Source organism: Blennius ocellaris, assembly GCF_963422515.1.
Source record: "Blennius ocellaris genome assembly, chromosome: 13".
NCBI lineage: Eukaryota > Metazoa > Chordata > Actinopteri > Blenniiformes > Blenniidae > Blennius > Blennius ocellaris.
The window spans coordinates 24780586-24793085 of NC_137662.1; the positions used below are offsets into that span (position 1 = coordinate 24780586).

The window sequence follows — 12500 nt, forward strand, 5'->3', positions numbered from 1 at the left end:
GACCGAGTCGGCATCGATATGAGCTAACGGCTACCGTGCTAGCGATGCTAACCCGGTTCAAACAAACGGCAAACGTCTGCGCTCTACCGTTATAGTTCTCTGCTGCGTGTGTGTGTGTGTGTGCGTGTGTGTGGTTTCATCACAACCAACAGTGCCAACTAGTGGCCCAACGTGGCAACTACAATCATTTCCACTGTTTCTGCCGTTGCCATAGAAACATGTCTAAAATGACAAAGCGTGTTGATTCTTACTGAAAGTGTTTTTTTGCGGCGGGTTTTTTTTTTTTTTTCTTTCTCGATGTGCCGCCGCGGCGTACGAGAGGAGTCGCCCCCGCTAGCTTCCCCCGCCGGCGGCTCGGCGTCCGCGGCTCACGGCGGCGATGGAAGTGATTTGATCTGGTCGTTACGTCGAAAGCCGTTGATGCAACTAAACCCAGTGGTCTAATTCCTGGAGAGGGAAAATCCTCTGGGCGCCATCTGGGAGACTTCACCCTCACACACACACACACACACACACACACACACACACACACACACACACACACACACACACACACACACACACACACACACACACACACACACACAAGATTCGTGATTAGAGCCATTCAGTCTTTCGTTCAGATATATGTCAGTGTGCTTGACAAGCTGTCCAGATGTGGCCCGTGTCCGCTCAGCCCGAGTCGCTGATTACTACTGAAAGACCCAGTGAAGGTTTTATTTTCAGGGACTGACCTGTATTCTTCACAAAGTGTACCGTCTTCTATCTCCCAGCAGTCGTTTTTTTTATTTTTATTTTTTATTTCAAAGACACGCAGCCGTGAAGGGGTTAATTTGAAATACTAATTAAAAAAATGTATAATAAATGAATGAAGCTGTGGGCTGATGTGACTTGTTCGTACTCATTTTATACTTTCCACGACTTCAAACTGACGTGATTTGACGTATTTGAACACTCCTGAAGAGCCACTCGGAAATTAAACACGAAAAACCAAACAAAAGGATGCAAAGTGTGAGTATCGGTCATTTATATTGGGGGAAAAAAAAAGATATTCTGGCGTATATTCTGGTGGGAGGACGTCTAAATTAGACCTAAAAAAAGAATAGTCAGAGGGCTTTTCCACATCTGTAATATTAATAGATTTTTTTTGAAGATAAATAGTTAATAGTTTAAGTGAAGCTCGGGGGGGGGGGTTGAATCTAGAACGGGGGCAGAACGTCAGGGGCAGATATCCGATGGGTTTTGGGTGGAGGTGGATTCCCATCGATTCTCCGTCGATCCGCAAACACATCCTCAAATTGAGACGTTTCACGTTTACAAATTCATGGTCTCCCGAGGAATTATGTGTGAAATCAATAAACAAACAGAAAATGTCGTCGGCCCCGACCTGCACTTGTTTTGGTGACGTGTGTGTGTGTGTGTGTGTGTGTGTGTGTGTGTGTGTGTGTGTGTGTGTGTGTGTGTGTGTGCGCGCTCCTGGTGTGACTTGCTGGCAGACAGATTGTTAGAAGCTGCTCAGTGATTAAGGTTTTAATCTCAGTAACTGAGACACACAACAGGCGAACATCACAGATTTGAGGCTGTGAAATCACTTCCTTGTCCCTGATGCACACAAACAAACAAACAACCCCCCCCCTACCCCCCCCCCCCCCCCCCCGACTAAAGTGAGCCAAACAGTCGCAACGCTGCTTCTGTGTTTGTAGTCAAAAATCTGTTAAAGTTGTCGATGCTTCACACGAGAGATGCACCGATACTGACGTCGATATCAGTCTGATACCGATACCAGCATCAGTATCAGTCTGATACTGAGTCTTCGTACTGACAAACACGTCCCCGATGCAGCCCGGCGAGTTTTTACGTGACGTCATGGTGGACAAGAGAGGACGGGCGGTTTGGAGAGTCTTCAATATTAATGTGAAACGACAAAAGTAGGACGGACTGTAAATAATGTTCTGAGGAAATATCAAGAGGAGGAAGATAGTCCGGGCAACACCGGCAACTTCATCACCGGCAACTTCATCACCGGCAACTTAATCACTGGCAACTTCATCACCGGAAACTTCATCACCAGCAACTTTAGCACCAGCCACTTCATCACCAGCAACTTTATCACCAGCAACTTCATCACCGTCAACTTAATCACTGGCAACTTCATCACCGGAAACTTCATCACCAGCAACTTTAGCACCAGCCACTTCATCACCAGCAACTTTATCACCAGCAACTTCATCACCGTCAACTTAATCACTGGCAACTTCATCACCGGAAACTTCATCACCAGCAACTTTAGCACCAGCCACTTCATCACAAGCAACTTTATCACCAGCAACTTCATCACGAGCAACTTAATCACCGGCAACTTCCTCACCAGCAAAGTTAGCTCCATGTCGCTTAGTACGTAATTGTGAGCTGCGCTACACGCTAATGCTCCATGCTAAAGAGTATCAGTGCTCACACACCAGTGGTGCTACATGCTAGATGCTAAAGAGTTTCAGGCTCACACACCAGCGACGCTACATGGTACATGCTAAAGAGTTTCAGGCTCACACACCAACGACGCTACATGCTACATGCTAAAGAGTTTCAGGCTCACACACCAACGACACTACATGCTAGATGCTAAAGAGTTTCAGGCTCACACACCAGCGACGCTACATGGTACATGCTAAAGAGTTTCAGGCTCACACACCAACGACGCTACATGGTACATGCTAAAGAGTTTCAGGCTCACACACCAACGACGCTACATGGTACATGCTAAAGAGTTTCAGGCTCACACACCAACGACGCTACATGGTACATGCTAAAGAGTTTCAGGCTCACACACCAGCAGCACTACATGCTAGATGCTAAAGAGTTTCAGGCTCACACACCAACGACGCTACATGGTACATGCTAAAGAGTATCAGTGCTCACACACCAGCGACGCTACATGGTACATGCTAAAGAGTTTCAGGCTCACACACCAGCAGCACTACATGCTAGATGCTAAACACAATTAAAGTCTGACTGATTATATCTGCTTTCACGCGTCTCGCTCTGCCGTCTTCAAACTACCTGTAATGATGGATGTTAAAGCTTTAAAGGTGTTCGGCTGACATAACACACTTTGTTTGTTTTCTCTTCATGAGCGTACAAACGCACACGCCTCGCTGGAGGATTATGCAAAGTTATTTACAGCAACACTTATCAAAGGCATCTTCCAGAGGTACGGAGACGAAGCAGTGAGGCTCCACGCTAAACATGATTAAAGTGACTGATTCGCATCGTCTTTGTGTTTCACGTGTTTATGGACTTAACGGAATTTGATCAGTTCTCTTAACTGGTACTTCGTATCGAAAAGCAGCTAAATATTGAACCTTTAAAAACTGTTCTCATTGCGTGTCGACACTGCAGTCGGTGTTGTGACTGAATCCTTCATGGCTCTGGAGCACAAGCACAGTAAAAGTTGTGTTTTCCCCGTTTACACAGAGTTTTTGTTTTCGAAAGTTTTTGTTTTCAGAAGCTCCATACATGGTCGTCACATGAAGTGACGCATTAAATACAATCGCATGCGAGTGGGCGTGAGCGCTTTAAGTGGTTGTATTGACGAGACGTCGTGGACTCATTGAAAACTCACACCGTGCGTCACAATACTCAAAATAAAACAAACGATCCCCGAGTGTGAGGCCGTGAAGCGATAGACAGACTCAGGGAGGGACGGAGGGACGGAGTGGTCGTCCAGCAGTCGTCCTGCAGTCGTCCAGCAGTCCTGCAGCCGTCCTGCAGTCGTCCAGCAGTCCTGCAGCCGTCCTGCAGTCGTCCAGCAGTCGTCCTGCAGTCGTCCAGCAGTCCTGCAGTCCTGCAGTCGTCCAGCAGTCCTGCAGTCCTGCAGTCGTCCTGCAGTCGTCCAGCAGTCCTGCAGTCCTGCAGTCGTCCTGCAGCCATCCAGCAGTCGTCCTGCAGTCCAGCAGTCGTCCTGCAGTCCAGCAGTCGTCCAGCAGTCGTCCAGCAGTCGTCCTGCAGTCGTCCAGCAGTCGTCCTGCAGTCGTCCAGCAGTCCTGCAGTCCAGCAGTCGTCCAGCAGTCGTCCTGCAGTCGTCCAGCAGTCGTCCAGCAGTCGTCCTGCAGTCGTCCTGCAGTCATCCAGCAGTCGTCCAGCAGTCGTCCACAAAATCAACTTGTGTTTCCATCTTTCGAAACTCAGAAACGAGACTTGTTGTCCTGAACCTCAGCTCCCTTGAGCGACGGCAGGATGATGAATCTCGTCGACTGGATCCGGTTCTTCCGCCGTCGGTGGAGCAGAAGTGGGTCAGACCCGTCTGCCAGTCACTGAACGCAGAATGACAACTGTGTCTGTGTTTGTGCTCCTCCGTCACGCTCGGCTCGGCTCGGCTCGGCTCGGCTCGGCGGCCCGCGGACAATGTACAGATGTAATTACAGATATTCCTGGGTGTTACTTCGTCTCCGTACCTCTGGAAGATGCCTTTGATAAGTGTTGCTGTAAATAACTTTGCATAATCCTCCAGCGAGGCGTGTGCGTTTGTACGCTCATGAAGAGAAAACAAACAAAGTGTGTTATGTCAGCCGAACACCTTTAAAGCTTTAACATCCATCATTACAGGTAGTTTGAAGACGGCAGAGCGAGACGCGTGAAAGCAGATACAATCAGTCAGACTTTAATTGTGTTTAGCATGTAGCATGTAGCGTCGTTGGTGTGTGAGCCTGAAACTCTTTAGCATCTAGCATGTAGCACCGCTCGTGTGTGAGCCCAGAAACTCTTTAGCTTGTAGCATGTAGCATTGCTGGTGTGTGAGCACTGATACGCTTTAGCATGTAGCATGTAATGTCGCTGGTGTGTGAGCCTGAAACTCTTTAGCATGTAGCATGTAGCACCGCTGGTGTGTGAGCCCATAAACTCTTTAGCTTGTAGCATGTAGCATTGCTGGTGTGTGAGCCTGAAACTCTTTAGCATGTAGCATGTAGCATCGCTGGTGTGTGAGCACTGATACTCTTTAGCATGTAGCATGTAGCATGGCTCGGAGTTATGTCCTGAGCAGTTAAAAGACTGAGCAACATTGTTCTAAGTCTGCTGGTGAGGAAGTTGCTGGTGATGAAGTTGCTGGTGGTGAAGTTGCTGGTGATGAAGTTGCTGGTGGTGAAGTTGCTGGTGATGAAGTTGCTGGTGATGAAGTTGCTGGTGATGGAGTTGCTGGTGATGGAGTTGCTGGTGATGAAGTTGCTGGTGGTGAAGTTGCTGGTGATGGAGTTGCTGGTGATGAAGTTGCTGGTGATGAAGTTGCTGGTGATGAAGTTGCTGGTGGTGAAGTTGCTGGTGATGAAGTTGTCGGTGATGAAGTTGCTGATGATGAAGTTGCCGGTGATGAAGTTGCTGATGATGAAGTTGCCGGTGTTGTACTACCAAACAATCTTCCTCCTCTTGATGTTTGTTTGGACGGATTTTTCAACTTTCTTTCAGAAAAATGAACAAACCGAGAGTTGTTGACATTAAAAATAACAAAATCATTTTGCGATTCAGGGTAAATAAAACAGCCTTTCATACTTACGATGGAATATATTTGATGAATAGCGTCTTCAAGAGCAAACAGTGTGATATAAATGTACATCATATTCACAAAATGATGCTCCTATTGTTACTTAAAAAAACAGGTGACGTTTGGTCTTTGTTTTTAAAATCTGACTCTAACAGCAACATGAACAGATGTATATTATTAATAATATTATTCTTATTATTTATTATTAATATAAAAGCAATAAATCACATTTGTAGAGAAATGCTCGTTAGAAGCTTTTATTTTGGTGATAAAATCTTTGTTTTTGTTTGGAATAATCACTTTTCATCTGATATTCTTTCACATTCGTCTCCAGTCTTTAATAAGTACATTTACACAAGCTTGCCTCATCCTAAATAGAACGGCTCTTCGGTAACGACAAGTTTTCCGGAGCTGCACTTTACATTTGAGTTTCAAAGGCTTATAAACTTTTATATACATTTATGTTATTTACTCCAAAAATGTAGTTGATGTTGCATATATGAGATCAAAGAACTACTTTCATCACTTTCTGTGGTCAAATAGAAGACCAATCTTCCACATCGTGTTAAAAATAGTGATATTTATAAATTAAAGCAAACAAAGTAAACCACTGGAATGTATTATTAGCAGGTAAAGAGAAAAGCAGCTGAAAGGAAAACGGAGCCTTGAATTCTAAAGCGTGGAAACAAACAAGTGTTTTTTTGAGTTGTCCTACATTGAATTAAACTCTATTTTCCTCCGAGACTTTTCTCTCTCTCTCTTTTTTTTTTTTTTTTCATTTATTCATGAGCAAGTGTTCCAGAGTCGGAAAGTCGGAATCGTCTGCATAGAAACCCACCGCGTGTAAGACAGAGTTCGTTTGATGAAAAATTAAAAACATCTTTCTTATTTAAACCGCATTTGAACGTGACGTTAGCTAATAAACAAACTATGTATTTACAGAAAGGAGCCTCACGTGGCTCCTCCTTTACACTTTCTGTTATTTTGTGCAAAACAAAAAAGGGAAGTCATGTGGACGACGCGCTAGAGGAGGGATGGACTTGATATTTCTTTTCCAACTGGGAGAAAAGCAGTGTAGTCCATTTCAAAGAATTCAAACCCATCAGTCAAACAGGAACGAGGCTTAATGGATGAAATCCTGCATCAGTCCGTGGTTTAATTAGGTATTTTCATCTGTTTTGCCGCCTGTGATCGGCCCGCCATCTGTTTATCTGTTATCACTGCTGCTGTTTGTTGCTGTAATCCAATTTAAATTAATATAGCGCCGCTAAAACCCCGGCTGAATGTGAGCAGTGGAGAATTAAGGAGAAAAAAAAAAAAACGAGTCCAAACCGTTTCTTCCCCTGAATGTCAGACCACATTTGCAATGGTGATTTTTTATTTCGCCGAGATGAATAATACATCATGTTTTGATAAATTGGACCTTTTAGCCGTGCGCTCGGATATTAAAGAACATCCCAAACACTTGAGATGCAGTTTGACTCGGAGCGCGTCTCATTTATTTATTTATTTATTTATTTATTTATTTATTTATTTAAATTTTTTGGTTTGTTTTTTTTCCCGTCCTCCGCCTCTGAGGCGCCCGTTCACACGACGACGCCCACCGTGAAAAACGCACGTTTGTGATAATTGGCTCCCGGCGTGGAACTTTTCGAAAACGCTCAGAATCGCGAGCAGAAAGGGAACCGAGTCACAAGGAAAACAAAATGCACGGACAAGCCGTGCATTTTGTTTTCCTTGTGACTCGGTCCTTAAAAGGGCTTTTTTTGAAACAGCGTTTCCTCCTTCGAGGTCAAACGTCCCCCCCCCCTCCCTTTTTTTTTTTTTTATCAGCAACAGGAAGAGTAAACACAATGCCTTCTGGGAAATGCCTTAATGTGGCCTCGTCATTAGCGAACACGCCCTTCCTGCTATTCACGTCTTTCACTTCACTGCGTGTTTCTAACCTTCTGTCTGTCACACTTCTTTTACCAACCTTGTCTTTTTTTTTCTTTCTGGTATTTTCCTCAAAATGTTCATGACTTCAAGCTTGCTGAACCTCCCAAGGTGAAATCTTGATTTTCTTTTTTCAGCGGTGTATTTCTGCCTCCTATCATTATTTTTTTCCTTCCTTTTCTCACCCTTTACTCCTCGCTCCCTTTATTTTTCACACCTTTAAAAAAAATATTGGATTTAGCACCTTAAAACTTGGTGCGGAGGATAAATGCACTGGAACATCCAGCTTTGAAAAGTTTTCCCTTGAATCTCGCTGCATTCGATTTGCTTTTTTTTTTTTTTTTTTTTTTAAACTTATTTGGTTTACGTTGAAGCCGACCACTGGTTGAAACATCCACTTTCAACAACATACAAAAGCATTTGGCAGTAAATCTGATTCTGACAACCTCCAATCAGACAAAGCCTCAGCCCCCCCCCCCCCCCCCCCCCCCCCCATGGGATCTCTGACACCCAGGATGTTTTACCAGGAATACAGACATTTTACATATAAAATATGGATTTATTTGTGGTTTCGCTCAGTTTTATAGTTTTATTTAAACACTGTGCTGTGTGCTGTGCCACAACACATGTTGGAGGGCGGAGTTACGTGATGCCCCTGAACGCACCACTCAAAAGGGTTCTGAGAAATGTATTTCTGAAAATGTTGGACTGATGAAGCACTAATTGTGCAGTTGAAAATCTAAAACGCCGCCGCACGGAGGAGTGGATGCGGTGAGGGGGCGTGGCCTGAGTGTGAACTTGCTGACATCACGGCTAAACTCTCCGTCTAGTTTCGATGGGAGTCTGCAGGGGACCTAATAACTCAACTATTGATGCGTCGATTTTACATTTTCATTTTTAGAAAAGTCTTGCTCTTAGCGCAACAGCGTTTGGAAAATGCTGTCCAAAACAATGTAGTTGTCATGTTGGGCCACTAGGGCGGCGCTGTCGGTTGCAAACGGGCAACGAAAGTTAAAAATCGTTAATTGATTTAGTCCTGAAGGGAGGCCGGACAAAAGAGAACACAAGGAGGACAAACAAAACCCGAGTGCGACTCTAAGACCACGGAGACACACTGTCGGAGTCTCAGTCTGAGCTGATTTGCGGGGATCCGTGTGAAGAGGTCAGCGGGGGTCACCAGAATACCAGATTAGGCCATTAGAGAGAGGAGAGTTTGTGCCGGTATAATCCCCTCATCGTAATCTCTCTTCTTCCCTCGCCGCTGCTAATGGCTGCGAGACAATAAGACGCACTAATCTGTCCACTGGGGCGGCGCCGCGGCGTCCAGGACAGACGCACTAAAGTGTTTTTGAAGATTATTTCAAAAACGGCACTTCTGCGTTATTAGATGGAGCCCGGTGGGGGGGGGGGGATTGTCTACCTCTTTATTTTGGATAAGTGATGATAAATGACTCACGAGGGGGAGCGAGTGATGTAACGCCTTGAAAATCATGTTTTCTTTTCCAGGTTGTGTTCAATCAGAAACCACGGATCAAACCGGGATGCAGGTTTTGTGGAAATTCTCAAGGAAACCGATAATGTTTTTTTTTAAATGGCAAAACAGGAAAGTCATAAAACGACTCAAAATGTGTTAAAAAATGTGACTTTGTCATTTTCACAAATTCCTTCTTTTTTTTTTTTGGTGTAAATTTAACATGTTCAGTTCACCTGAATAAAATGGAATGAATCATACATAATGTTATAAAAAGGACTCCTGAAATCAATAATGGAGTATAAAAAGTGCACAGTGGCAAATAAATGTATAAATAAAACAGCATCATTCTCCGCAAAAGGATAAACTCGGTTGAAACTTTTGATTTTAAAAGTAACAAGGGTGTAAATTACTTAAAATCCGCCGCTTCCGTCCCGACGACAGGGGGAAAAAAACTGGAGCGAGTCGCAAAGTTCTCCCAGTCGTTCCGTTGAGCCTCGTGAAGAAAAAGACGGGAGAGGAGAAACACCGAATTTAAATGTCAGAAAGTCTCTTTCTGTGAAACGGCCTTCCTAATGGCTGATAAATTCAGACATCCTAAGTGGTTTTAATGTCATCTCCTCTCCGCGTCGCTGTCACTCTCGCCTAGCTCGCGCCGCTCCGGTGGGTCAAGCCACCAAAAATGGGTCACGGGCCGATGTTTAATGGATCCCCATATGACCACGCCGTCGATGTGCTTTCAGTCCGGGTCCCAGGACGAGGAGCTAAATGTTTCATCGGAGTCCCGGGCTGAAAAGGGTTTAAGAGCCCTGGTACTCCACGATAGCGAGACCCACGAGCTCAGAGGCGCCCCGGCGAGGGGACGGCGAGTCCTTGGCCTTCGCTCTGAAGCTCAGAGAAGAGGTCTGTCCACAGCTGATAAGTGGGGTTTTTAATGTGATCCCCTCCCCTCTCTCCTCTCTCATCCCTCTCATCCCTCTCTCCCTCGCCCTTCCCCTCACTCGCCGACCCCGTTCCCTTCCCAGACGATGGCACGGCTCCAGCTGTGGACCCTGGGGCTCGTGGCCGCCGTGGCCGCCGTGGCCTCGTCCTCGCTCGTCGTGGCCCGGGACCCCGGACTTCCTGCCGCCGGCATCGTGAAGAAGGAGTCTCATCCGGTGCTGATCAGGCAGAAGAGACACTGGATCTGGAACTCTCTGTACGTGGAGGAGGAGAAACCCGCGCCCACGGCCTACAAGATCGGACAGGTAGGCGACGCGACCGCAACGAAACGACCTTTACCGGATCCGTCTTCTCGTTCAGTCGGTAATCTCACTGGCAAGTTATGTATTTTTGTCACATTCATTGAGTCTGACGCGATGGCGTGCCAAGAGTCTGGGGCTTTAGCTTGTAGCTAACGAGCCCTTTGATGAAGATCAGAGCAGTTTTGCCAGAATACTTGAGATATTTGTGGAAATGTTGCCGGAAGGGCGTTGAGCCGAGTCTCTACTCCAGCTGGAGGAAGAAAACAAACGAATAACTAAATGAATGAATGATGTTTCTCTCTCTCTCTCTCTCTCTCTCTCTCTCTCTCTCTCTCTCTCTCTCTCTCTCAGCTCAAGTCGAGCCAGAGAGTGGAGGTGACCAGGTTTAAAATCGAGGGCGAGGGGGCCAACAGCATCTTCACCGTGGACCAGAAGGGGGACCTGTTCGTCACCAGAGCTCTGGACCGGGAGGAGAAGAGTCTGTACCACCTGACGGCCCGGATGTACGACGGGAACAACAAGGTGATCGAGGACTCCGGAGACTTCGTGGTCCAGGTCACCGACATCAACGACAACACCCCCGTCTTCCCCCGGACGTACAACGGATCCATCATGGAGCGGTCGACCATCGGTGAGCGGATCGGTGGGGGAGGGGTGGGGGAGGGGTGGGGGGGGGAGGGGTTCCCCGTCTGCCTGCCTCACGCTTCCTCTTCCTCAGATAAACACTCGTTTCCTTCTTCATTTGTTCTTTTGAGAAAATCTGATGATTCCAAAGTTGCGGTTTTCAAAGTCCTTGAGATTTCATCCCTCAAATATACACATTCCTTACGAAGGTGCCGCCATCGGTAACGGAACGCTCGCTTAATTTACTACAGGTTCGTCAAAAGATATACGAAATACAGATGCACGCTGAAGGAAAACAAAAAATACACATACATACAACTGCTTGGAAATAATCTAATAATCTGATAATACAAATTGATAAATCTATATTATACACACACACCTATTTACAAATACATACATAATACTTATATAAAATACGCACATATAGCAAATATATCGAGTTAAACAAGTAAAATGAGGAGAAAGAAATGATCTATCTATCTATCTATCTATCTATCTATCTATCTATCTATCTATCTATCTATCTATCTATCTATCTATCTATCTATCTATCATATATATATATATTTAGAAATATAGTATATATGTGCACACTCACACACATATAAACGGCTCATAAATAATCTATATATATATTTATAAATCTATATTATATTATTAGATATTATATATTTATGAATCTATACTATATTAATCACACACCAACTAAATACATATACATACACACATATAACCAATACATCTAGTTGAACAAGTCTGAAAATGGGAAGAAGGAAATATATTAAAAAAGAGAGATTTCTAAAAGATTGCTAATAATTGTTGCTACGACTAAAGAAATAATCAATACCAGGGTTTTTAAAGAACAGACTGAAGTCCTGGTTCTAGACGGCGGAGCAGTGGAACCGACGGCGGCGAGGTGGAACGTCTGAAGAGACTCGTCTTCTCGACTGTTTAATAATGAAAAAGAACTTAAAAGCACACATATTGATGAAGTTGCTAAATTATGAAAATATATGGATTAAGTCCCGGCGGGCTTCACGTGGAGAAATATTTCCATTTACTCTGCCCCCCCCCGGCCCCCCGCACCCCCCCGGCCCCCGGCCGTCACACAGGATTTACATCGCGGCTCAGCAGGTTGAGAGTTTTTCTCTCACTTCCTGTTTGGCTGCATGATGCAAGACGCCGTAAATCACAGTATGGTAGTAGTACGCTAGATCGCAGTATGGTAGTAGTACGCTAGATCACAGTATGGTAGTAGTACGCTAGATCACAGTCCGGTAGTAGTACGCTAGATCACAGTATGGTAGTAGTACGCTAGATCACAGTCCGGTAGTAGTACGCTAGATCACAGTCCGGTAGTAGTACGCTAGATCACAGTCTGGTAGTAGTACGCTAGATCACAGTCTGGTAGTAGTACGCTAGATCACAGTCCGGTAGTAGTACGCTAGATCACAGTCCGGTAGTAGTATGCTAGATCACAGTATGGTAGTAGTACGCTAGATCACAGTCCGGTAGTAGTACGCTAGATCACAGTCCGGTAGTAGTACGCTAGATCACAGTCTGGTAGTAGTACGCTAGATCACAGTCCGGTAGTAGTACGCTAGATCACAGTCCGGTAGTAGTATGCTAGATCACAGTATGGTAGTAGTACGCTAGATCACAGTCTGGTAGTAGTACGCTAGATCAGTGA

The 12500-nt window shown here is 45.2% G+C and overlaps 1 protein-coding gene across 1 annotated transcript in view; it reads left to right on the forward strand.

Moving 5' to 3' along the window:
- Positions 1-297: 297 nt before the first annotated feature.
- Positions 298-12500, forward strand: part of cdh5 (cadherin 5) — a gene marked incomplete at its 5' end in the record, with an annotated part of 38298 nt that continues 26095 nt past the window's right edge. Inside the window, 5 exons of the mRNA XM_080507863.1 lie at positions 298-385; positions 1969-2310; positions 9766-9842; positions 9965-10186; positions 10535-10814. Coding sequence (XP_080363989.1) covers positions 298-385; positions 1969-2310; positions 9766-9842; positions 9965-10186; positions 10535-10814 — 1009 coding nt within the window. The remainder of the gene's footprint in view (positions 386-1968; positions 2311-9765; positions 9843-9964; positions 10187-10534; positions 10815-12500) is intronic.